This window comes from Jaculus jaculus, chromosome 6, assembly GCF_020740685.1.
Source record: "Jaculus jaculus isolate mJacJac1 chromosome 6, mJacJac1.mat.Y.cur, whole genome shotgun sequence".
In the NCBI taxonomy this organism is placed as follows: Eukaryota; Metazoa; Chordata; class Mammalia; order Rodentia; family Dipodidae; genus Jaculus; species Jaculus jaculus.
This window is the reverse complement of record NC_059107.1, coordinates 149285645-149313095: the sequence shown is the minus strand read 5'-3', so window position 1 is coordinate 149313095 and position 27451 is coordinate 149285645. Positions and strand designations below refer to the sequence as shown.

The window sequence follows — 27451 nt, the reverse complement described above, 5'->3', positions numbered from 1 at the left end:
AGGGGGATGAACTTGGAGCTTTAGGATTTGATGTCTCCCTAGTGGCTTTTACTCTTGCTTTGACCCAATGCCCTTTACTGTCCCACCAGTGTATGATGTAAACAGTGAGTTTACTTTTCAACTTTGTAAGCTCAGGCTAGAAGGAGCTTGCTTGAGTCTCAGATGAGATCATTATTGTCTGAGATAGGTCTCACCATGGAGCTCAGGCTACCGCCACACCTGGCTCTGTGACATAGAACTGATGATGGAATGAATTATAAATCTGGCACTCCTTGGAATGGAAGAATTGTATTTTGGGTTATAAGGAGGACATGGATACTGGGGACAAGGAACAGAATGCCAGTTTGGATATAGTTAGAGCATTTCCCCAAACTTCACATGCTGAAATTTAATATTCAATGTGAGGTATTACAAAGATAGGAACTTGGTCAGTTATTACAGTGCTTAGGCTTTCACCTTTGGGAGGTAATTAGGAGTAGATAAGTTCATGAGGGCAGAACCTCTAAGATTGAAGATAAATAGCATTATGAAAAGTGGGAGAGATCAAAGTTGAGCTTGGTGGTAGTGCATGCCCATAATCGTAGCATTTGGGAAGCTAAGGTAGGAGGATCACAAATTCAAGGATTAACCTGGGTTATACAGCAAGTTCTAGGTCAGTATGAACTACATCACACAGTAAAACCAGTTCTCAAAAAAAAAAAAAAAAAAACCCACACACAAATATACCTGTTATATAAATGCATTTGTTTCCTGTCTCTTGCCATATATGATGGCTAATTTTGATTATCAACTTGACATCCAAGGCATTACTAAGGTACACTTCTGGGTATGTCTGTCTGTGAAGGCTTTTCCTGAAAGGATTATCTGTGGGTGGAAGGCTGCCCTGAATGTGAGTGGCATCATCCCATGAGCTAGGTCCCTAGAAGGAAAAGGCAGTGGTGGCCTTCTCTGCTTCCTGGTCTGCCATGACATTAGCTAGCATGCTCCTGCCACCATGCCTTCCTTCCCATGATGCAGTATACTTTCAAATCATTAGCCAATATAAGTCCTTCAGTCCTTAACTTGCTTCTACTAGGTACTATCACAGCATCAAGAAAAGAAACTAACATACTATATGATGCCCTGTATCTCCTTGGGACTACCAGCAAGAAGGCCATCACCAGATGTGACCCCTTGACCTGAAACTTCAGAATAGAACTGTGGGCCAAAATGAACCAATATTCTTCAGAATAGGATGCCTTAAATATTTAACTACAAGCTGGGCATGGTGGTGCATGCCTTTAATCCCAGCACTCCAGAGGTAGAGGTAGGAGGATCACCATGAGTTCGAAGCCACTCTAAGACTACATAGGGAATTACAGGTCAGCCTGAGCTGGAATAAATAAAGTAGATTAATACATCATATCTTTAGTTATCTTTTTACCAGTCACGTTTCATCTCCTTACCTATACTATAGTGCCTCTTGAGGACAGAATAAGTTGTATGGTCTTTTTTTTTTTTTTTAAAAAAAACAAAACAAAACAATATGTGCCCAAAGCTCTTCATATAAAGAAGTTGTATAACCAACAGGACTTTTTAAGGGGGAGGACACTATCTTTATTAGAGATAACAAATCTTGTGGTTTACTTGAAGCTTGATGTTGTAGGTATTTTTGTGAAAAGTAAAAAATACAAAAAACAAAGGATTTTTATTTATTATTCTTTACCCTGTCCTTCTAGTTGAGATAAAATATCCTTTTTATTGTTGTTGTTTTTGTTTGTAGATGTAGGGTCTCACTCTGGCTCAGGCTGACCTGGAATTCACTATGTAGTCTCAGAGTGGCCTTGAACTCATAGGGATCTTCCTACCTCTGTCTCCCGAGTGCTGGGATTAAAGGCATGTGCCACCACACCCAGCTTAAGATAAAATATCTTAAAATAATGAAACTGGGAAATATCCTTAATCAATTAATCTTATGAAATGATTGTTCACACTATCACCTCTTTTCTTTAAAAAGAATATAAAGTGTATAAAAGTAAGAGTTCCTACTTTCTGATCTCTATCGGCACTATACGTGTGCTCTATACATAGTAAGGTATCTACTTAATCTTCACCATGTTTATGGAGAAAATAAACCAGATTCATTTATTAAGGGACATTCTTTGCAGTGATAAATCACCAATAAGGTACAGAGTTGTACCAGTATTGAAATGTGGGGGAATGTGGGGGAAAGTAGTAAAAAGGATGATGAGATTGTATATTATAATAATTTGGGTGTATGTTAAACTTAAGAAAACTACACATTGATGGTAGAAATGAGGACCAGATCATCCTAAGTCTGGGGAGTAGACAACATCTCAGATTTCTATTTGAGCGTATATCCTTAGGAGTCAGCATATGGAGTCAAAACCACTACTCCCGAATGTGATCACTGCGGGTGTAGAGATGGAGACAAGACAGGCTAGGAAGAAAATGACCAGCTAAGTTCTCTACTGCGTCTCAGAACAAGTGAACCAAGTATTTCAAGGTGGGAATACTTGTACCAAATGCCATCATAGTCTAGGGATATAGCTCAGTTGGCAGAGGTGTCGTTTCTCAAGAATATAAGACTACCTTTTTTTGATTCAGGTCACTTCATTAGCCTGGAGCTCACTGATTAGGATAGACTCTTGGGCAGTAAGACCCAGACATTTTCCTATCTCTACCTACCCCAGTGTTGGGATTACAAGTAAGTATCATCATGCTAGCTGTTTCACATTTTTTGTTTGTTGTTTTAAGACAGTCTCAGTGCATAGCATAGACTGGACTGGAACCTGCTATATAACCTAAGCTAGCTGCAAACTACTAGTCTCCTTCCTCAACCTCTCAATTGTTGGGATTCCAAGCCAGCACCATCAGGCATAGGTCCTCTTAATTTCATACTGAAAGAGGTAACATGATTTTTTAAAAATGACTCTAAAGAGAGAAAAGAATAAGTGACAGAGGTCCAAAGAAAAATGAGTTATAAAATAATTACCTGGGAATGTGTTGGGAATCACTTGGGTATTGGTCTTAAATTTCAAAGAGAATAGTTGGTTCAAGTGTTCAATGGCAACCCAGAGTAGGTAGAAGGCCACATTTAACCAGTTTACTGATTTTCCAGGTGAGGGAAAGTGAGGTTAAGGATGTATGTAAAGGAGTTACTGCGGTAATGAACGACAGGTGAGATCTGGCCTACACCAGAAGAAAAGGTAGGGCAAAGAGAAAAGAAGGGTTCACTTATTGTCACTATAAGGATGAGGCATAGTTTGACTAAGGACACTAACCAATTTTTAAGGAGGTCAGTTCTAGTTACGTTACCAGTAAAATCTTACACTTGGAGCTTAAGTTCTAATATAAATGTTTCAAAGTCACCTTTGATTATTTTTTTCATTTTCTCAATCAATGCCTCAATGTAGCGTATTACACAAGCTACTTTTAAACATAGCCCAAATATGAACTCTAACCACCACCATCCTATTCCACACCTTCAGCAGTTGTCTTCTCAGCTGGTCTCCTGGTATTTATCCGTGTGAGCTCTGCTATGCTCTCTCCTATAAATAGCAGTTAGGTATCTTTCACTATAAGTGAGGTCTTATTACTCTCTCTTCTAACACTACAGTGTTTTCTAAACTCATTCACAGAGAATCAAAAGTGCTACACAACCTTGTTGTCTACCCTGCTTAATTCTTTGCTTTCACTTCACTGACTGCACTCCTTGATGTCTTTTTGTCTAGTTGCATGGCTGTGTTGCTTTCCCTTGGTCATACCGACGTACCCTCTCTCATTTAAGACTTGAGCTTGCTGTCTCAGGTACATTCTCCTCCCAACATTCTCACAGACACTGTTCTTCGCTATGCAACTTTCTGCTCAAATGTGATCTACTCACAGAAGGCTCTCCCTTATCATCTTAAGTCTCCCTTTTCTCTTCCACTTTATTTTTAGAACACTTATCATACCCTGTCTTTATATTACATATTTACTTTTTACTATCTCCTATAAGGTCAAGTCTATAAGGGTAAAGAATTAATCTCTTGTTAAATAATGAGAAGAGTGCTTAGAAAACAGCATTCTAGGTCTCAATATACATTTGTTTGATAAATGAATGACTAAAACATATACAAAATCATTGTTTCTTGATTGGAAGATTTCAAAGATTAATACTTTTTTGAGTTTCTGATCTGAAAGAAAATCATTATGAGAATTCATAAATTATATGCTAAAAACATACATAAAAAGATTGACTTTAAGAAGTAATATGTAATAAGTGGTTACCTGATCTTTGAGAAATTTTCTGATGTTTCGATGGGCTCGGGAACATTCTGTTAATAAGCTGAGAACTGGAGTTAGGCCCTCTCTATAGCTGCTTCCCTATAAAGAAAACCATGCATTCTGTATTAGTTCAGTTTCTAAAACTATTACTTTCCTTCATAGAATCTGATCATATGAATACTCTGGGGGGTACATCTTATATTACCAAGGCCTTCAAACTATGTTAAAAATTATTTTTAATGATAATATTTAATTATATTATAATATATTTAATTTAATAATATTTCCATTATCTTCATTTTCATTCCTATTTTTGTCCTTCCAGGATCTTCCTACATTTTCTAAAGGGTCACTGTGACTCACCTGATGGACTTCAATGAGGCCAAGATTCCAGTGACTCATTTGTGCTACTCTGTTGCTTTTAAATGTAGTTAACTGGCAAACTGAGTGACAGAATTCAAAAGTACAAAATTGAAATGTTTTTGAGGATGTCTTTAAAGGTATTACAGGAAGTATCAAGTTTTGTGGAAGACAATTTTTACTTCTAGTGTTTACACAGTACTTACATAGGGCAGCTACTATTTTTTTCTTTATTTTGGGGACTAGTGATAAATTTGTTATTGTATTAACATAATTTCCAACATTAAACAGCTTACTTGGTTTTACTAATTAATTAAATATTACAATAAAATCCTTTTAAAAGCACAATTATACATGTCCATTATTTTTTTTTAAATGTAGTCGTAAATATCATGCTGTGGTCTGTGACTATGAATTTACATTTACAGTCTTTTAGAAGCGTGGATCCCCATCTTACTGGCCTTACCTTGTCAATTCTCTTCTCCATAAAATTGAGTAAAACATGAATGGCCTCCATATTCATTCCATTGTATACCATGGTATTGTTTTTCAAAACTGTTTCTTTCTCAGCTGTCTGATCACCGGGCAGATCATCTAGGGTTGTTGCCTCTTGGGCTGTTTCTTCATGGGTTAATGGACAAATGAGAACATCCAAACAAGAGACCGGAACATTGCTTAAAAGGTTGACTGCATTACTGAAAAGCAATTTAAAAATACAGTATTTTAATTTGATTGACTAGTCCTTTAAAACACAAACATAATATGAAGCTCAGAGGTGACTTTTAGGAGTTAATTAAAATTTTTCTTTTTCAAAGAAAGCCATTACTATTACTTGGCATTTGCTAAGAGAAAATAAAGAACCATCTCAAACATATGACAAATTAGAGGGAACAGATGCGAAATGGACAGACACAATCACATGATCTTCCCCAATTTCTGAAATGCTAAAACAGGAATTAGTGTGCTTTAATGCCAGCTCTTTACTTTTATTATGACAACGCTCCCTTTGCGCTTTCTTCAGGGGGTTAAAATCCTTTTGTGGATCTACTGGTGTTTTATTATTCCTTAGAATACAATATAAAGCTTTTGAGAAGCAATGCATATAAGCAGCTTACCACAGAGGCAACAACATTAAAAAGAATGAACATTGTAGGATTAAGTTTTGTTCTTTCTAAATGCACAAAATACAATTTCAAAAAATTATCTCACTTTTTTTTCTCCCTAAAACATTTTCAGGAAAATGGAAATGCTATCTTTATTTCCCCTCTCTCATCAGATTTCTTCAAATGAGAGTAGGTAGCTATTTCTAATCTCTATCCCCTGGGCCTTTCTGTTGCTTTTTGGAATACATGAGCGTGGGATGCATACCAGTAGGGGGAACCCAAACCTTGTAATTCTGCCATTCCCTAAAAACCTTGTGCTACTGCTCAGTATTCAAGAAATTCAAATTACACTACGGATTTCAAAATTAGACATGTTCTCAATGAGCATATTTCCCACCATGTGCATTATTCATATATTAGTCTAAAAGGAGAGAGAGGTAGTATTTTCATAACTAGATCTTAATGGCCTGTATCTCAGCATTTCCTGATAAACAACAATAGAAAGACAGACATTACTTTTCTAGGGACAGAGAAGCAAGTCTAAAAATAACTACATCCTGACTAAAAATAAATGCTTGCAAATATAATTTAGAAGTCTAACTACTTGGAAGCCAAATTCAGAACTTTATCCATTTGATGCTCTCTTAATTTAGACCACAGTAGTCTAAAAGTTAATTTATAGTGATACCCTAAAAAAGAAAACAAAACAACTGCCAGAAAAATAAAAATACAAAGGATTTTTTCTTTCCTTTACCTTGAAGTATGGTTTTATTTCTCCATGAATAAATATTTTATTTTTTGAATAAATGCTTCATTCTTTTTATATTAAGGAAAATGAAAATAAGATATCCATTAAAAATTAAGACAATGAGGAACAATGAATGGTTATGTATAATTTAACAAGTTTGAATGAATAAACAGATCCTGGTAACATATAGGCTTTGGTTATCTTCACTTAAACTACTATTACTGTTACACAACCTCTAAATTCTTTTATTTGTAAATACTAAAAGGTAGTTAAAATATAATGCTTTCCACCCAGTCTTTAAAGATTTCTGCAAACCTCTGTAGTTCCTTCTTTATACTTTAAAATGGCTCATTTCTGACCTAAACATTTGGAAACTGTTATTAAACAGCATAGATTCATTAGGGAGAAGAGAGAGAGAGAGAAGAAAGAACTTAACCCAAGAATACTTTCTAAAACTGTACAGGCTACTCTGAAATGTTAGGGTTTTCATCTAAACACAAGGCAACAGGTTCTGGAGTCTATCAACACTATGATTCTCTAAATCTACCATAGTCCAGACTAAAAAGTTTAAGATGGGTCATTTCATTACAAAGGAATGTTTCTTCTTTAAATTCATTTAAGGTAAACAGTTTCCAGGAATTCAGCAAATTTAAGAAACCAAATGTAGGGCTGGAATCAACAAATATTTGGAGATTTTAGGCTTTTCAAGAAAAGTTCCCATTTTATCATTTCTATTAAACAGCTTGGTTCCCAAACAAGTACTAAATTAATTTTCTGGCTCACTGTGTTTGAGCTATTCTTTTTAAGTGAGGAAGGCCAGCTTTCTGAGCTCTGTCACTTCTCTGACAGTTTTATTTGTGGTGGAAGACTGTATGAAATTCTCCAGCTACCAGGAAGTCAGTGACTATGCACAGATTTGCACAATGGTGTTTGCATTCCTACTCCAGGGGGTAGAAATACTGTGTACATTACTTTCTCCCTTTCAGCTTCCTAGAGATCATTAATCACTGCAACATGACATCCCCCAGCTCATGCCCCAGCCCCTCCTGATATGCAGATTCAAGCAAGGCCTACTTAAGAGTTCCTTCATGCCTGGATGAAAGCCTTGTTCCTGGTGGGAAGGGGAAGGAATGGAAGATCTAGTCCTCTACCAATTATTGAAAACAGAACTTAGTGCCAAATGACACACCAAGGAGAGTGCTTAGCTAGCAGGTCATGTTGGTCTGTATGCTAAGAAATCCTCTGACCTTTTTTTTTTTTTTGGAGGTAGGGTCTCAACTCTAGCCCTGGCTGACCTGGAATTCACTATGGAGTCTCAGGGTGGCCTCGAACTCATGGCAATCCTCCTATCTCTGCTTCCCAAGTGCTGGGATTAAAGGCATGTGCCACCATACCCAGCTCCTCTGACCTTTGTATTAGAGGCTTAGATACCTTCTTTCAAGGCTAGAATACCAAAACAAACAAGATTTCGGTTTGCTTTCTTTTATTAGAAAGTGTTTCTTAAAATTATTTTTTGTGTGGTAAGACCATTAACATAAAATATACCCCTTTAGCAAATTTTAAATATACATTAGTGGGCTGGAGAAATGGCTTAGCAGTTAAGCGCTTGCCTGTGAAGCCTAAGGACCCCGGTTCGAGGCTCGGTTCCCCAGGTCCCACGTTAGCAAGATGCACAAGGGGGCACACGCGTCTGGAGTTCGTTTGCAGAGGCTGGAAGCCCTGGCACGTCCATTCTCTCTCTTTCTCTCTCTCCCTCTATCTGTCTTTCTCTCTGTGTCTGTCACTCTCAAATAAATAAAAATTTTAAATATACAATAGTGTACTGCTAACTATAACTGCATTGTACAACACATCTTCAGAACTTACTCATCTTACACAACTGAGACTTTGTGTCCTCTAACTGCTAACATCCCCCCCACCCCTCCCGGGCCTTGGGGGTGGCTATCATACTGTGATTTTTTTTTTTTTTTGAATGAGAGAGAGAGAATTGGTTTGTCAGGGCCTCCAGCCACTGTAATCCAATTCCAGATGTGTACACTAACTACTGCACATGTGTGACCTTGGGCACTTGTGTCACCTTGTGTCTTGTTTACATGGGATCTGGAGAGTCAAACATGGGTCCTTAGGCTTTGCAGGAAAGCACCTTACCACTAAGCCATTTCTCTAGCTACATACTGTGCTTTTGAGTTTCCCTATTTTCAATCCTTCATAAAAATGGCATTATACAGTGCTTGTGCTTTTGTAGCTGATTTAGCTAACTTTTTATGTCTTCTATATCCACTTACATTGCTGTAAATAATGACTTCTCATTTTTAAGAGTAGGCTATCCTGCTGCACAAACATGTGTAACTCATAAAGTTCTTTTTCCATTTATGTATGGATATGCATTAGGCTGTTTCTGTGTCCTTGCTATGGTGAGCAGTGATGACGAATATGGGAGTGCAGAGAGCTCTTTGGGTCAACAATTTTATTTCCTTTGGATACATAACCATTGGTGGGGTTGCTGGATAACTGGTAATTCTACTTTTAATTTTTTGAGGAACCACCATACTGTTTTCCATAATGGCTATACTAATTTACACTATTAGTATAAAAATATTCCTCTTTCTCCATTTCCTCACTAATACCTGTTATCTTTGTGTTGTTGCTTTTGAAACAATAGCCATTATCACAGACATGAGATGATACCCTACTGTGGTTTTGGTTTGTATTTTCCTGAAGATTAGTAATGTGGAGCACCTCTTCATATGTGCTTTGGGAAAATGACTATTAGGATCCTGTGCCCCTGGGCATGCCTGTAATTCTAGCCTTCAGGAGGCTGAGGTAGAGAACCACAAATTCAAGGTCACCTGGCCTACAGAGTAAGTTCCAGGCCATCCTGGGTTACACAGAAGGATCCTGTCCCAGGAAACAAAACAAAAAGGTCTTTCTATTTTGGAAATTAATTCCTTACTAGAGAGAAGTGAATGGGGGGGGGTATAATCATTCCATTGGTTGCTTTTTCATCTTTTTTAAAATTTATTTTTATTTTTACTTATTTGAGAGTGACACACACACAGAGAACGAGGCAGACAGAGAATGGGCATGGCAGGGCCTCCAGCCACTGCAAACAAATTCCAGATGCATGCGCCCCCTTGTCCATCTGGCTAATGTGGGTCCTGGGGAATTGAGCCTTGAACCGGGGTCCTTAGGCTTCACAGACAAGCGCTTAACTGCTAAGCCATCTCTCCAGCTCTTTTTCATTTCTTACACTATGCAGGTTTTCAGTTTGATGAATTCCTACTTACCTATTTTTACCTTTTGTTCTCATGGTGTCATATCCAAAAATAATCATCAAAGCCAAGCTCTATAAGCTTTTCTCATCTAAGAATTCTTTTTAAGTTTTATTGTTTCAAGCTTCATATTTAACTCTTTAATCCATTCTGAGTTCATGTTTTTGGTGTATGGTGTGAGGTAACAGTTCAATTTCATTCCTTTTACATGTAGAAGTTCAGTTTTTCTAACACTGTTTATTGAAGAGGCTATTTTTGCCCCACTGTAATTCTTCAAAAAAATATTTATTTATTTATTTATTATTTCAGAGCAGCAGACAAACAGAGAGAGACAGGCAGATAGAGAGAGAGAATGGGCGCACCAGGGCCTCCAGCCACTGCAAACGAACTCCAGATGCATGCGGCACCTTGTGCATCTGGCTTACGTGGGTTCTGGGGAATTGAGCCTCGAACTGGGGTCTGTAGGCTTAACAGGCAAGTGCTTAACCACTAAGCAATCTCTCTAGCCCCTTTAAAATTTTTTATTTATCCTACTGTGTATTTTCTACAACCTCGTTGAAGTAGAGTTGCTTGTGTATGTGTGGGGTATGGGATTGTTTATGCTGGGTTCTCTATTCTGTCTGACTAGTTTATATGCCAATCATTGTGCATATTCTACAATGGTTTGATTGCTGCAGCTCTTTGATATACCAGGACATCAAGAACTCATACCTCTACCCTTGTATTCACCTTACTCAAAGCAGCTTTCATTATTCAGGGTTTTTTGTGGTTCTAGCAGGGAAGAGGGAGGGAAGTGTGGAAGGAGGCAAGCAGGAAGGCAGAAGATGGCAGTGCTCAACTATTCGCTTACCCCCTCCTTTTTTTGTTGTTTTTAGTTTTTTTTGTTTTGTTTTGTTTTGTTTTGTTTTGTTTTTTGTTTTTCGAGGTAGGGTTTCACTCTAACTCAGGCTGACGTGAAATTTACTACGTAGTCTCAGGGTGGCCTTGAACTCCCGGCGATCTTCCTACCTCTGCCTCCCAAGTGCTGGGATTAAAGGCGTGCGCCACCACACCCGGCACCGTCCCCTTTTTATGGTGATAGTTTGCTGATGACCTTAAGCCAGGGGCATCAGTAAAGGAGCAGATGGTTATGACAGGATCACAATGAATAGAGTAAGTCTATGGCAACACTAAGTGCAAGCCAGTGGTCTGTAAAGTAAGCGAGGGCTCATGGAACTCTACAGAGGAACATCAGATGATCCGTTTAGGCAAAAGAAATAAATCTCATTTTTATTTATTTTTGTCTAAAAACTTGAAAGGCAGATAAACTCTACTACTTAATGAATGCACAAACACTGGCAACACGCCTGCATCACGCCAGATGCACTTTCCATACAAACACATGTAAAGTATTAAGGGATGAGCTGGAATTCCCAGACATGGAAAAGGGAGCAGTGATGTCCTTTCTCCTTGCCACTCATTTGCTTTCTGTGTTGCTCATATGCTAGCTTGGTGGAATAGAGTTATTTATCCTTTCATTCATTTTTTTCATCTGGAGGTGTTAAGGACTAAACCCAGGACCTCATAGCCTCTAAAATCCTACTGAACTATACCATCAGCAGTATTTTATCCAGTTTTAACTAAATCATCCTTACTAAATGAACCACGCCAATTCCTGCAAAATAAACCCAAACTGAAGATCCTAGTTAAAATATTAGCACATTTTCTTTTCTTTCTGATAAGGAAATGGTAGAGGCCTTTGTTTGCCATATCATGAGGAAAAACTAGGACACTCCACCCAGTCATGGCATAAAATTAATGAAACTAGGTTTTTATTTTTTGAGACAGGGTGTCAATAGCCCAGGATGGTCTCAAACGTACTATGTAGCTAATGATGACCTTGAACTCCTGATCCTTCTGCTCCCACAGGTGTGCACCAGAAATTAGTTTTTAAAAACTGGAGATTAAGTCAGACATGGTGGCATATGCCTGCAATTCTAGCACTTGGGAGGCTGTGGCAGGACTGACAGCTGCAGGCTTGCCAGGGTTATGCAGTGAGACCTTGTTTCACAAACAAAAAATATTTAAAATAAATGGAGACCATCTTATATACAAAGTTACATCTACTGTGACACTGATGAGTCTTGCCTAACATCCACAATCTGCCCTGAGCAAGGAGCTAATGACAAAGCCATCTCATACATAGAGTAAGGCATTTAAATACTAGGTATGCAGGGCTCACAGAAATGCCCAGTATTTGAGAATAAAAAAAGCTTGTGGTAGGTTAATTTTTTAAATGCTAATCTTTAAATTATCCCTTTTTAGTTTGTTTATTTATATGTAATTCATTATTTCATATATCAGCTTAGCTGTACACATACATAATATATAAGGAAAGGGATGCACTGGAGGGTACACATGTTCAAGAAGGGTTTGGGATGAGGCCTAGAATGTTGGGACACAGATGGCATAGACCTTGTCTTGAAGGAGGGAGACAAACAGGGAACTTTTTCTTCTCCCTCAAATGAGCTAAATTTGAGCATATTCACATTTGAAGGGATAAAATCCCTCCCCTAAAGAGACTGAAGGCCTAGAAGAGGAGTCAATGCTAGAGTAAGCCCTCAGGAGGCAAAAGCAAAGCTGGTTTTGAACAGAACGAGAGCCACTTACTTTCCTGAGACTGGCAGGAGATAGTTCACAATGATTTATATACAGGAGTTGGGGGCTGAGGGTTTAAGGAAGTTCCTGCCAGAGTTTCCAATTACTGTTACGTGGTCAGCTTAGCAGTAATTGGAACTGTTAAGGGGGCGGGGTTATGGTTATCATCTACCTCCATTCATGTCCATTTTACTGAGTACCTAGTACTAAATCGATGAATGTGTGTGTGATATACACAATTGCTCTAGATGTTGGAAATATAATGGTAAGACAAGTAAGATCTTTACTCTTTTTAGCATTTAACTTAAAGAGGAGGACAAATGATGGACAAGCAGGAAAAAAAAGAACAAGATTATTTCAGTTAGTTGTAAGTACTAAAAAAAATGAAGCAGAAGGTAAAATAAGGGTGTGTGTGTGTGTGTGTGTGTGTGTGTGTGTGTACATGCTGAGTCTAAATTAGGAGACCATGGAAAAAGACCTAAATGAACAAGTAACATCTGAGCTGCATTCCAATGACAAGAAGGGTCCAACCCCTTAAAGATATAGGTAAAAGCATTTCAGCAGGTCCAGATGGAGCCAAGTGCAAAGGTTCTATAAGCAGACTCCCTCTAAGGAAGAGAAAGGAGAGCAAAGTAGTTTGAATGTAGAGTCATCTGGTTTGTGCAGTGGTTGGCTCCCAGAGGCAAGGAAGGAGTGAGTTGGTGCCATGAAAATGTTTTGCTTGACAACAGGAAGTGGGGTGTTGTTAATGGCAGAAGATTCCATATTCCAGTGCCTCAGATCCAATCCTATGGATTCATCCAGTAGAACACACTGAGAGACAGTTCTCATTCAGCAGAAATCTATGTTACTGGTATATTACCACAGTGGGAACATACTGCCTGATTTATTACACAGAGCCTGACTGACAGTTAGAATAGTATTTCCCCTTGAGTTTTATAGTAAGTAAGGGTTTGAGACAATACAAATGTCAGGCTTCAATGGTCGTACTAAGAAGTAATTTGAAGGTTTCTGCAACTCCCCAAATCTTATCACTCCTTTCCCATGCTGCCAGGCCACTCCACTACGTAAAAATGTGCTATCAGCTAAGAGAGGTAGTGTGAGCCTGAGAAGGGTTTGGTAGAATCTCATATATACACAGGATGAAAGAGGGGAGGGAACCAATCAGATGGAACAGAGTTTTCCACAAAGCATATGATTATAACAAAGAAATTTTTTGTTAATCATTAAAACAGATGAGAGCCATGAGAAAATTTCAAGCAGCCATTTGCTATTGAGGAACAACTGTGTGCAGTGGAGAACACGACTCCAACTGTGGGGTTAGGTAAAACTTTCCACGGGGCTGCAGAAGATGGTCTGTTAGATCTGGGGTGGTGCATTGAGACTGGCAGCACATAGTAATGAGGGAGAAGAGGTTAAAAAGATAAACTAGGAGCCGGGCGTGGTGGCGCACGCCTTTAATCCCAGCATTCGGGAGGCAGAGGTAGGAGGATCGCTGTGAGTTCGAGGCCACCCTGAGACTACAGAGTTAATTCCAGGTCAGCCTGAGCTAGAGTGAGACCCTACCTCAAAAAATCAAAAAAAAAAACAAAAAAAAACAAAAAAAACCCAGGGCTGGAGATATGGCTTACCTGTTAAGGCACTTGCCTATGAAACCTAAGGACCCATATTTGACTCTCCAGGTCCCACATAAGGCATACCCACAAGGCGATGCAAGTGTGTAAGGTTGCCCATGCACACAAGGTGGTGCACACATCGGGGGTTCAACTGCAGTGGCTGGAAGCCCTGGCACACCAATTCTTTTTCATTAAAAAAAAGGAGGGCTGGAGAGATGGCTTAGCGGTTAAGCGCTTGCCTGTGAAGCCTAAGGACCCCGGTTCGAGGCTCGGTTCCCCAGGTCCCACGTTAGCCAGATGCACAAGGGGGCGCACGCGTCTGGAGTTTGTTTGCAGAGGCTGGAAGCCCTGGTGCGCCCATTCTCTCTCTCTCCCTCTGTCTGTCACTCTCAAATAAATAAATAAAAAATTAAAAAAAAAAAAGGATGAACTAATGATTAGTGATAAGTAGGTAAGAAAAGCAGCCCTGTAAGGGGTTTTGAGATAGTATAGAACAAAGGAATCATTAGATGTGGGAAAGGAGTGGCGAGCAAGAACACTCTTCATCATAGTGAGCTTGTCAAACAAGTTGCCAAAAACTACTCAAAAACTATCTTGTGCATTTTTCCTATGCTTGCCTTGAATTTACTTTGCTTTCCATAATATTTATGTCTTGTCTCTCATCTACTGTCTGCTCTCCTCCAGAATATGTACTTTAGAGTCCGTAGACCTCAGTGCTCAGCCACAGTGCAGAAAAATCTCTATTCAGCTAGAAAACTGTTATCTACAAAAAATCAGCATAAAGTGCTGAGAGCCCTTTTCCCACAATCTCTCCGAAGTATACTGTGTCCTATACTTCTATGCTTGGCTATGCTACCTGCTAACCGGACAGCCTTGGGCTCTGATCTTTGTTGCTCTAATGCTTAAATTGGAGCCTAGCACACACTAAGTGCTCACTAATACAATATGAATGGAAATAAAATCAACCTGTTTTCAAATGTTCACTAAAAGTATGCAATGTGTGATGATTTAAGACTTAAAGATGGGGTTGGAGAGGTTGCTCAGTGGTTAAGGCACTTGCCTACAGATCCTAATGACCAGAGTTATAGTTCCCGGTACCTATGCAAATCCAGATGCACAAAGTGCTGCATGAACCTGGAGTATGTTTGCAGTGGCTGAAGGCCCTGGTGCATCCATTTTCTTTGTCTCTGTCTTATCTCTCTCTGCTTCCAAATAAAATAAATAAAAACATATAAAAAATAATTTAAAAAGAAGACAAGCCAGGCATGATGACACACGCCTTTAAATCCCAGCACTTGGGAGGCAGAGGTAGGAGGATCTCCATGAGTTCGAGGCTACCCTGAGACTACATAGTTAATTCCAGGTCAGCCTGGGCTAGAGTGAAACCCCCTACCTTGAAAAACCACACACACACACACACACACACACCACACCTCTAGAGATGCCAATACTCCAAATTCAACATAGTTCTAACCAAAAGCCCAGTGATATTTTTTGTAGAAATAGAAATTTATCCTTAAATTCATACAGAATCTCAAGGGACTCTGAATAAACCAAAGCCATCAAGAAAAAGTCAAGAGTATATACATTTTCTGATTTCAAAACTGAAAGCCACAGTTATCAGAAAGTGTAGACCTGTCCTAAAGACATATAGACCATTGGAATGGAACACAGCACACAGAAATAACTCTAACCAGTATGCCGGGCATCTCCATGCACCTCCTTCTTTCCAAAGTAAATCCTATCCATATACAACTCTGAGGTGGGACTACGTATTTATGCATAAATTTATTAATTATAGAAAGAGGTGCTGAAAGTACTTTCAAGTAAACAGAAGTAGGATGTGTTCTTTAACAAAAAAGGTAGATAATGATAACCTCCTAAGTGCTATAGATATAGACAAAAGGAAATGAAACAGAACAAACAGAAAAAAAACCTTGAAAAATAACGAAGAATGAGAAGCTTGACTTTGAAACTTCCTTTCTAAAAATTAGTTATGCCTCATACACATAAGTGTGTGTGTACAGAGACATTGTTTTCAGGGTCACTACAGATGAGCAGATTTAAAAATTCTACTAAGCTCCTGAAGTGGCCCTTGAGGGTGGTGCCATTTTCTCCGTATTTAAATGGATTAACTTTAAGTCATCACTGTTCGGAACAATACTAATCACTTTAATTCTGATTAAAGGGACATGCAGGGCTATTCCAGACAAACTGTTAAGTCAGCAACAATCTCAACGTCCCAGGAAAGCCTTTGAGAAACGGTGGCTCTGAAGATACACCTCACGTTTGCAGTGAAGAGAACAGATTCTCAGCAAAACAACTTTAAGACAGAGGCAAATTCAAAGAGAGTATCACAGAAGAAAGTAAAGACATTAGATCACACTTTAAAAAATCTCTACTCAGTTTTACTCTCTGTTAACAAATACTGATTGGCATGTTAAGAGAGTGGTGGGCTGGAGGGATGGCTTAGTGGTTAAGGAGTTTGCCTGCAAAGCCAAAGGACCCAGGACCCAAGTTAGCCAGATGCACAAGGGGGCACACAAATCTGGAGTTCGTCTGCAGTGGCTGGAGGCCCTGGCACACTCATTCTCTTTCTCTCCTCCCTCTTTCTCTGTCAAATAAATAAATAAATTAAATTAAATATAAAAAAAGAGAATGGTAATTCACACCATCCCCCCCACACACACCCTGTGCTGGAGAGCAAACACAGGGCCATGTGCATGCTAGACAAATGATCTCTTGAGTTATACTCCCAGCCCCAAAGAAAGATGAATTTTAATAGTAGTCCATTTATATCCCTAACAGACAACTTGCTTAATTTGAACTACTTTTTTTCTTTTTTTTTGATTTTGGATTTTTTGGGTTTTTTTTTTTTTTTTGGTTTTTCAAGGTAGGGTCTCACTCTAGCCCAGGCTGACCTGGAATTCACTATGGAGTCTCAGGGTAGCCTCGAACTCACAGCATTCCTTCTACCTCTGCCTCCTGAGTGCTGGGATTAAAGGCATGCGCCACCAAGCCCAGCTTTCTTTCTTTCTTTTTTAAAAAAACTATTTACTTAAGAGAGAGGAAGAGGCAGAGAGAAAGACAGAATGGGTGTGCTAGGGTCTCTAGCCACTGCAAACAAACTCCAGATGCATGCACCCCCTAGTGCATCTGGCTTACATGGGTCCTGGGGAATCGAACCAGGGTCCTTAGGTTTCACAGGCAAATGCTTTAACGGCTAAGCCATTTCCCCAGCCCCCTTAATTTGAACTACTTTTAATGTATTTTGCACATTTTAATGGGAGACACCATGATTCTATCTTCACTTAAGACATATTCAGTATGTCTTAAAACTGCAATTAGTGAGAATATTAGTTAAGTATAATTAAATGCAGGGTTCAAATTCTAGAACATTTACTTATTAGAATTATCAACTTAAAGAAATTTCTTAATCTTATCAGATCTCATTTTTCTCATCTTTTGAGGAGGAGAAATACTTCATAATGTTAGCCCAATGATTTTTTCCAGTTTAAGGACTGAGCCCACACTCTCATGTATGTGAAGCAAGAGCTGTTTCTAAGCAACTTCCTTAGGCAGAAGCTAATCTTTCTATAGCACTTAGCACAATGCCATATATACACAGTGTTCAATGATGGTGTAATATCATTGTCAGTCTGGGTTTTATGACTGAATACAACAAATCTCAAAATCTTATGGTAGGACTCAATATAAGAAAAGGGAGACCAGAATAAAAATTTACACCAAGGCCTGATTAAGAGTAGGGGTTTTACTCTATTGTGTTCATAATAAAACACTTAAAACTAATGCACAAAAAAACCCAACAAGAACCAATGGTGCCCTTCATGGAGATATCAATAGAGGTTACCCACCTGTGAAGTTCTTCTGTTTTGTCTTCAGTTGGACCTACGATTAGTAAACAATGGCGAAGGACAGCTGCCATGACACGGAACTGATGAGAATCGCTCTAAGGCAAATTAAAAAAAAAGGAGAGGAAAAATTGGGGGTTGAAAGCCTTAATGAAGAAGTCTGGTACATTACTACATCACTTGCCCCACAGACACTCTTATATCATACAAGGAGACAGCAAAACCCTCGAGGAAGCATTCCCAAAGCACTGCTAAGTGAGGTCATCACTGCTTCGTGTGAAGGACCACAACCACCTGCTTGACCTCTTCTGGAGAGGCAGTCCCACTCAGGGACTTTTTCATACTGCACTTCCTCTTCGCCAAAAGGCTGAAAAGTGAAGGGATTCTTTTTCATTTCCAGGAACTCTATCTTTGTAAGTGCACTGGTCTAGTTTCTTAATCATAAACGTTCAAACAAAAGGAATTGTTTTTAATAAGGTAGTTATTTTATAAGCTAGTTGTCCTTTAATCAAATGTCTCATCTTTTTTTTTTTAAAGAAAACAACATTTATTTATTTGAGGGGGGGTAGAGAGAGACAGAATGGGCATGCCAGGGCCTTCAGCCACCGCAAATGAACTCCAGATGCACGTGCCACCTTATGTATCTGGCTTACATGGGTCCTGGGGAATCAAACCCGGGTCCTCTGGCTTTGCAAAAAACACCTTAACCACTAAGCCAACTCTCCAGCCCCCAAATGTCTCATCTCTTAACTTTCAAAAGCAATGACTCTATCAATATATGTGTGTGTGTGTGTGTGTGTGTGTGTGTGTATAAGTTATTTATTTGTTTGTTTGTTTTTTGAGGTAGGGTTTCACTCTAGCTCAAGCTGACCTGGAATTCACTATGAAGTCTCAGGGTGGCCTTAAATTCATGGTGCTCCTCCTACCTTTGCCTCTCAAGTGCTAGGATTAAAGGTGTGCACAACCATGCCCAGCAGCAACTATTTTTTTTTAAAGACAAGGTCTTCCTCTACAGCCCAGGATAGCTTTGAATTTGTGATCCTGTTGCCTCTGCCTCCTAAGTACAAGGATTATGATGCCACCATAACAGACCTGAATTTCATTTTCAATCTGTTTTTACATATTTATTTATTATTTATTTGCAAGCAGAGACAGAGAATGGACATGCCAAAGCCTCTGGCCACTGCAAACAAACTCTAGATACACGGGCCACTTTGTATACCTGGACTTATGTGGGTACTGGGGAATCAAACCCAGGCCATCAAACTTTGCATGCAAGCACCTTTAATCATTGAGCCATCTCTCTAGCTCCACAATCTTGTGTGTGTGTGTGTAGTGTACATGTAGGTCTATGTTTGTTCATATGTGTGTGGGTGCATACATATAGATGCATATGCATGTGGAGGCGACAAGGTGATTAGGGTGTCTTCTCTATCCCTCTCCACAGTATTTACTGTACAGGGTCTCTCATGGGAGCCAGGGCTCACTGCTTTGGCTCTTCTAGCTAAGCAGCTTGCCCTGAGAATCCACCTGTCTCCACTTCCCAAGCACTGGTGTTACAGGCATGCAGTACCATGGTTAGCAGTTGTTTGGGTGTGGGATCTGAACTAGTGCTAACTGACTGAGCTTTCTCCCAGTCTTGATCAATCATCTTACTCTCTCAGTGATCTCAATTTACTTCCCTCCTACTTTTCTTTCTTTCTTTCTTTCTTTCTTTCTTTCTTTCTTTCTTTCTTTCTTTCTTTCTTTCTTTCTTTCTTTCTTTCTTTTTTTTTGGAGGGAGGGAGAGGGGAAGTTTCAAGGTAGGGTCTCACTCTAGCCCAGGCTGACCTGGAATTCACTCTGTAGTTGGAGGGTGGCCTCAAACTCACAATGATCGTCCTACCTCTGCTTCCCAAGTGCTTGGATTAAAAGCATGTGCCATCACGCTCAGCTCTCTCCTATTTTTCCATTTTATTCACTGTTGGCGGTATTAAAGGAATGGAGTCAGACAGAAGAAGCCTAGCTGTGGGAAATAAACTAAGCTCTGCATAATGATTTGGTTTACCTCTGTATCTAAAGCAAGAAAGTAGACCATCACAACTTCTCTTTTTCTATCTATTAAGTAAACAAGATGACATGAAATAAACAGATAATTATGATAAAGAATCTGGATATGCTATACTTCAGGAAGACTGTTCTTTACTTCAAAAGCATAATTTAAAAATCCACTTAGCATAAAATTGATTTCAAGCCCATGAAAAGTAAAACACCTATCATATATGTACAGCTCAGACAGCCCTTCTAACATGTCTATCATAAAATCTAGCCAATAACAGAACATATTTTCATTACTCATAACATGGATGAAAATACTTTAAACCCAACACATCCTATGTAGTTTTGAAAGAGATGACGACTTCAGTGGCATAATGAAAAAAGAATTGCACTTAGGAGTCAAGAGCCTAGGTTATGACTTCAGACCAGTTACAGAATTTCTTGAGCCTCAACCTCCCCACTCCATGTGTCTCCACAAGCATGAGGTTCTGCTAGTATTAAATAAAATGATTATGCATAAAAGTGCTTTAAAACTTTCAAAAAATGTGAATGTGAAGGGAAAGGGAGAGAAGAAGGAAATGAGATGAGACTGATAAGAGTTCAAACAAGAAATGCTGGAAAAAACAATACTAGCACTCGGGAGGCAGAGGTAGGAGGATTGCCATGAGTTCAAGGCCACCCTGAGATGACACAGTTAATTCCAGGTCAGCCTGGACCAGAGTGAGACCCTACCTCGAAAAACCAAAAAAAAAAAAAAAAAAAAAAACAACAAAACAATACTAGGGGTAGAGAGGGAAGGGAAAGAGAAAGAGGAATCCGTGGGTATGCCAAAGGCATAAGACCAACAGGGTTGGAACAAACATTTCATTCACCATCCATCTCTAAATGCTAGAGTGAAGATTCCCTCATAAGTAAATATCCTTTTACTTACCCGAATTACATCAAGCACACTGGAACCTATGTCAAACCCAACTATTATGTAAATCCTGATAAGATCCCACTATATTTTGCTCAATCTTGAAAACTGAGTGAGTCTTTTTTTCTTTTTTGGTGGTACGGAAGATTGAGCCCTGGGCGTGGCGATGGTAGGTAAGTATTTTACCACCAAATATATCTGCAGCCTTGCTTTGTTGTGTATGTGTGTGTGTGATGTGCTGCATGCATGTGCACCTGTGCATACACACAAACACACACACGCGCGTGTGCTTGTGACAGGCCCTCCCTATGCACTGCCGTTGTCCTTGGACTACTAACTGTCCTGCACTGCGCATGGCCCTGCTTGAGGTTACAGGTATGTGCCAGCACACCAACTGTGGTTCCTTTTAAACTGTCCTTCCTTCTACATACAACCTTTTCTCATGCTGATGAAAATCCTCTTGTAAAACTTCCATTTTGGTCTTTCTCCAACCTGCAACTGAAACCACAACCCTACTCTTTATTTCTCCCTTTCCACATCTCCTCTCACTAAGTTGCACTTTCAGTTGCAATGCCTTCTTTTACCTGAAGTCTGCTAAACTCTCCTGTTTCTCTGTACAGGACTTCTGAGGTAACTGCATTGCATGTTTGGGCTCTTAGCATTGTTGCTCCCATGCACTCTCAGCGCTCAGCTGAAACATTTTCCTAGAGAAGCTCTTTGACCTCCTGATCCAAGTAGATTCCTTCATGCTTCTCTATCACTGTTTCTTGTCAAGGTTTCTTTTATAAAATCTTAATTTGCAATTTCCCACTTGATTATACTTGTATAAACTCCATTCTCTGCACTAATTACCTTCAGGAAGGAGGAAGGCATGCATTTAGTCGATGATCAATAATTTTTAATCTAAATATTAAATACTCATCAACAGAAAAGTGCCCAAAAGTGTATGGCTAGAGAACTTCTCACAAAATAAGCATTCACCACAGCCAATAGAAAAATTGTGCAATACCAATATAGAACTCCAGGATTCTTATGTACCCTTCAAATGATAATGTTCTTCTCAAAAGTATTCCTAATTTTTCCTAATCTAATACTATATGTGTAGTCATTACCTTCCATTGCTGGGACAAAACACCCAACCAGTAGCAGCTTATGAAAGAAAAGGACTTATTTTGGCTTACAGTTTTGATGGGATGTTTCATCACAGCAGAGGAAGTATGGCAGGAGTAGCTAGATAGCATCACATCTCCACAGCAGCAGGAAGAAAGCAGCCTGAGCACTAGGCTTAGAGCCTGGTTCTAGTACCACAAGCCTATAGCCTAGCAACACACCTCCTCCAGCAAGGCTCTAATTCCCAAAGGCCTTTCCCAAATTACTACCAGCTGGAGACCAAATATTTAAAGCACATGAGTCTATGGGGGACATCTCATTCAATCTACAATGTAGTGATTTTTTTTTTTTTTGTCACTGAACTTTGTATAAATGGAATAGTAAACATAGACTCATGTCTGCCTGTGACAGTGATCCATGTCACATGAAATGACACATGTTCTTCCCACTGCGTGAGAGCAGGGCTAGTCACATGCAGAGTTCATTCACACCCTGTGTGTCAGTGACCTGTAATGCCATGAGTTCAGTAGGAGTATGTGAGCATTTAAACACTCTGTGCAGTCCAACACTGTGTGTAATATTATATTATGTGAGACTTTTTCTAACAGCTAGGGGAAAATTCTAGCCCTTCACCATAGGTAAGAAAGCACTGTACAAAAAGGATCACTACTATCATATGAATGTGCTATAGTGGACATATCACAACTTACTTATCCATGGAGAGACACCTGAGCTGTTTACCATTTGGTGTGTTCTGAAGAGTGCTGCTATGTACATATTTTTTACATCCCACTTGGGATTTACTGGGTTCATAACCAGGAGAATAGATGTTGAGTCAGTCGTAGGAAATAGGTATATATATACCAAGCTTTAGAAAGTCTTGCCAACGTTTCTAATTATATAAGTAGAGAAGTTTTCACAAGTTGAGCACTCCTTCTGCAACTAATTACAGCAATCATTTCCTGACAGTTTCCCTACAGCTGCAGATACCTCATATCTGTTTTTTTATTATTTTTTTTGCTGTTGTTTAATGATTTTTTAAAAAAAATCCCTTATAGTTTTGAGAGAGAAAGACACACACACACAGAATGGGTATGCCAGAGCTTCTAGCCAGTATAAACAAACTTTAGATCCACCTTGTGCATCTGGTTTACATGGGTACCAGAGAATTGAACCTGGGCCTTTAGGTTTCACAGGCAAGTGTTTTAACCACTAAACCATGCCTCCAACCCTTTTTTTAAAAACTTGCAATAACTCTCATGGATGTGAAATAGTGTCTTGATTTTAGGGGAGCATCTTTTCATGATCACTGGTCATTTGTATAGCTCCTTTAGAAACTATGTAAGTTTTTTTAGAAAATATTTTATTTTATTTTTAATTATTTATGAGAGAGACAGACAGACAGAGACAAAGAATGGGCACAATAGGACCTCAGGCCACTGCTAATAACTCCAGACACATGTGTCACCTTATCTGGCTTATTTGGGTCATGGGGAATCAAACGTGGGTCTTTAAGCTTTGAAGGCAAGCCCCCTAACCACTGTGGTGGTTTGATTTAGGTATAAACTTAGGTGTTCTGAATGCTAGGTCCCCAGCTGATGGAGATTTGGGAATTAATGTCTCCCGGAGGCAGTGTATTTTTGAGGGTGGGCTTATGGGCATTTTAGCCAGTTTCCCCTTGCCAGTGTTTAGCATACTCTCCTGATCCTATTGTCCACCTAATGTTGGCCTGCTATCCTGGAGCTCCCCCCTCAATCCAGTAAGCCAAAATAAACCTCTTTTTCCTACAAACTGCTCTTGGTTGGGTGATTTCTGCCAGCAATGACAATCTAACTGCAACAACCACTAGCAATCTTTCCAGCCCTCAAATTAACTTCCTATGTATGGTATAAAGGATTCAATTTCATTTTTCCTACACAGTTTCCTGTTGGTTACTCTGCTGTGTGACTTCCCCCAAGTATCCTCATCTGTCAATTACAGTTAATGTTCATATTTCATAGGAGTACCAAAAAGATTAAATGTAATTAATCTTCATAAAACATTATATCAATTGTCCATATGTGACAGTTATTTACTTCCTTCACAGTTTAGTTCTGTTGCTTTTAGGGTACCAATGTTCGCTTCTCTTCTGAACTACTATTACATCCAAAGGACTAAAAGGAAAAAGCCCCCAAGAACACAAGAATAGAGTGAGGCAAGTAGGCTTAGTTGGGAGAGGGAGGTAAAGGGAGATAAAAACTAAGGAAGTTCTTTTGAGATCTCTTTATACATCCTTTACTTTTTAATTACATTTTATTATTATCTTGTTGCTTTTTCCTCTCTCATGCAATTGTGGACAATTTCACTTTATTGGGCAAAAGTATTCATTTTCTCATGTATTTTCATTCAAAAGTTGACCTAGCTAACCCATGGCTGAGATAAGTCTACAACATATGGTATTTGAAACTGTTACACATTATTGAGGCAATCTTTTTTATTTTTTTGCTTTCAAATACATATAAAATACAGAAAATAATAATAAGCATGGGGCTATGGAGGTGGCTCAGGTAGTGGAGTACTTGTCTAGCATGCACAAAGGTCTGGGTCTCATGCCCCACACCACATAAACTAGATGTGGTGGTGCATGCCTATAATCCCCAGGACTCAGGAAGATCAGGAGTTACATGTCACCTTGGCTACCTAGCTACCTAGTTGAGGCTAGACTGGGCTATACAAAACTCTGCTTAAAAAAAAAAAAAAGAAAAGAAAAGAAGGAAACAATTTAACAAAGAGCTTGATACAGTTTGAATATTCCTTCCAAGTTCATACTGCAATCCAATTCCACCGTAATTCTAATGAGTGGAGTAGGATTTCAACAAGTGTTTGTTTAGGTTATAGTGTCCTAATGGGTAGAAAAATGTGATCCTCATGGGGTAGTGTGGTGGTTTGATTCAGGTGTCCTCCATAAACTTAGGTCTGAACACTAGGTTCCCAGCTGATGGAGTTTTGGGAATTAACATCTCCTGGAGGCAGTGTATTATTGGGGCCAGCTTATGGGTATTATAGCCAGTGTCCCCTTGCCAGTGTTTGGCATACTCTCCTTTTCCTGTTGTCCACCTGTTTTTGGTCAGGGGGTGATGTCCACCCTCTCATCATGCCATTGTCTTCCCTGCCATCGTGGAGCTCCCACTCAAGCCTGTAAGCCAAAATAAATCTTTTTCTCCCAAAGCTCCTCCTGGTTGGGTGATTTCTACCAGCAATGTGAACCTGACTGCAACAGTAAAATGGTACCGAGGAGTGGGATTGCTGCTAGAAACCTGACTATGAGGCTTTGGCCTTTTGGAGCTGATTTCAGGAGGAATGTGAAAGGATTTGAAACTTTGGCCTAAGAGATGCCTTGCAGTGCCATAAGTACAGCATGATGGACTATTCTTGTCAGAGCTAAAAGACCCTAATGCAGTAAGCACTATGGACTGTGAGGTTTGGCTTACGAGGGTAAGAAAGAGCTTTGCTTGGACTGGGCTAGCAGTTTGTGTGAGAAGCTTGCTGTTATGCCTGTGTCCTGAGAAGTTGTGCAGGGTTACTTTGCATAGAAATGAACTGGTGTGAGCAGAGGGATATGGCACAGGAAAAAAAGATCTTTGGGTGAACTGCTGCCCATTCAGCTGTAATTGAGAGATTACAACCTTTGAGGTTGGGCCAGCTGACCTGCACTGGGGCAACAGAGAGACTGTAGACTCTTTTGAAGGGCCTGAGTGCTCAGTGTCCTGTTCTTCCAAGACTGCTTTATTCCCCCTGGATTAACAAATTGGCACCCTACCTGGTACTATGGAGTATATGCAGGAAAGAGGGTCACTGAGTTTGCAATGTGGTCTTGCGTTTTGGAAACGGCCATGGGCAGCGTGAAGGAGGTTTGGATGCCTGCAGGGAGATCCAATGGAGCCGTGAGGATGAACCGTGGATTGCAGTGGAGATGCCAGGATGAGATGGCTGCTAAGGAAAGCTGCCCGACCCGATGAAGTTTTCCAGGACTGTGAGTAACCTAGCTGGAGGGGCAGAATTGGAACTCTAGAGACTTGTTGCTGGTTAGAATTACAGGACTTGGAGACTTGTCACTGGCTAGAGTTGTTGGACTTGGAGCTACAGAGTTTGGCGTTTGCACTGTTTAAATCATGTATTGCTTGAGAATTTCTTTGTTATGCACAATGCCATCTTTTGCAATGTAAATATTTATTCTGTGGGTTTTTTGAGGTTACTTTTTGGTATTATGGCTCAGTTAAAAGATCTTGAATTATGGGGATGTATGAACATCATTGGAATTGATAAAAACTATGGGGAATTTTAAAGTTGGATGAATACATTGCATTTTATATCATGTGTGGTGATCAGTTTATGGAGCTTCCCCTTGAGCCTATAAACAATGTGAACCTGACTACAACAGGTAGGAAGCATGCAGATGGATTCTAGCTCCTTCCATACAAACACACACACACACACACACACACACACACACACACACACACACACACACACACTGGCTCTTTTGCCATGAGACTCTCCTACCATGTCTTATCTTGTCATGACACAGAAAAAAATGACCTACCAGATATGACGTCTTCATTTCATACCTCTCAGCCTTTAGAACCATAAGCCAAATAAATCTCTCATTTATAAATTACACACCTAATATTGTACTATATAACAGCGTAAAATGGACTAAGATACAAGTGTACATCCACTTATGTCTATGTTTATTTCCCTAGTAAACCATTAGCACCTTGCAAGCAGTGATGTTTTGCCTTAAATTTTGTACTTAACGCTGGTCTTGGTGCAAATTTGGGCACACACAGCATATTTGTTGAAATAATAATTCAAACAAGAAAACACTACAGGGCTAGAGTTTTATTTTTAAGTAATATCCTATCCTTTTCCATATTTCCTTCAAAGTATCTAGAATAATCCTTAAACCATTCTCTCTGTTATACTGTGCCATTCTCAATCAGCTTTTATGGGCACTTACTGTTTTATCTCAAACAGCATCTTTTGAGTACTCAAATATTTCTTCTTCTGTGTTTGCACTTGGTTGTCTGCTCTAACATGTCTGCTGGCCCCTGGCTTTCTTTTTTTTTTTTTTTTTAGAAAAAAAGATTTTTATTTATTTATTTGAGAGTGACAGAGAGAGAAAGAGGCAGATAGAGTGAGAGAGACAGAATGGGCGCGCCAGGGTTTCCAGCCACTGCAAACGAACTCCAGACGCGTGCGCCCCCTTGTGCATCTGGCTAACATGGGTCCTGGGGAATTGAGCCTCGAACCGGGGTCCTTAGGCTTCACAGGCAAGCGCTTAACTGCTACGCCATCTCTCCAGCCCCTCCCCCACCCCCCGCCGGCTTTCTTGATGTCCTGAATTCATACTTAGGAAGCACTGGAAAACGGAATGTATGCTAGGCAAAAGATTGCTAGAAACACATGAGCTTCTCCGTCTACAGAGAGATTCAGGGAAATTTGAAAGCAGGAAGAAGACAAGAGTATTTC

The 27451-nt window shown here is 39.6% G+C and overlaps 1 protein-coding gene across 5 annotated transcripts in view; it reads right to left on the bottom strand.

Moving 5' to 3' along the window:
• Ric8b (RIC8 guanine nucleotide exchange factor B) overlaps positions 1-27451 on the bottom strand; it is a 108925-nt gene that overhangs the window by 42905 nt on the left and 38569 nt on the right. For all 5 annotated transcript variants that reach the window (XM_004650242.2, XM_004650243.2, XR_006637690.1 and 2 more), the window contains exons 4-6: positions 17881-17975; positions 5096-5324; positions 4273-4368 (exon numbers count right to left, since the gene is read on the bottom strand). In XM_004650242.2, the coding sequence (XP_004650299.1) occupies positions 4273-4368; positions 5096-5324; positions 17881-17975 (420 nt within the window). The remainder of the gene's footprint in view (positions 1-4272; positions 4369-5095; positions 5325-17880; positions 17976-27451) is intronic.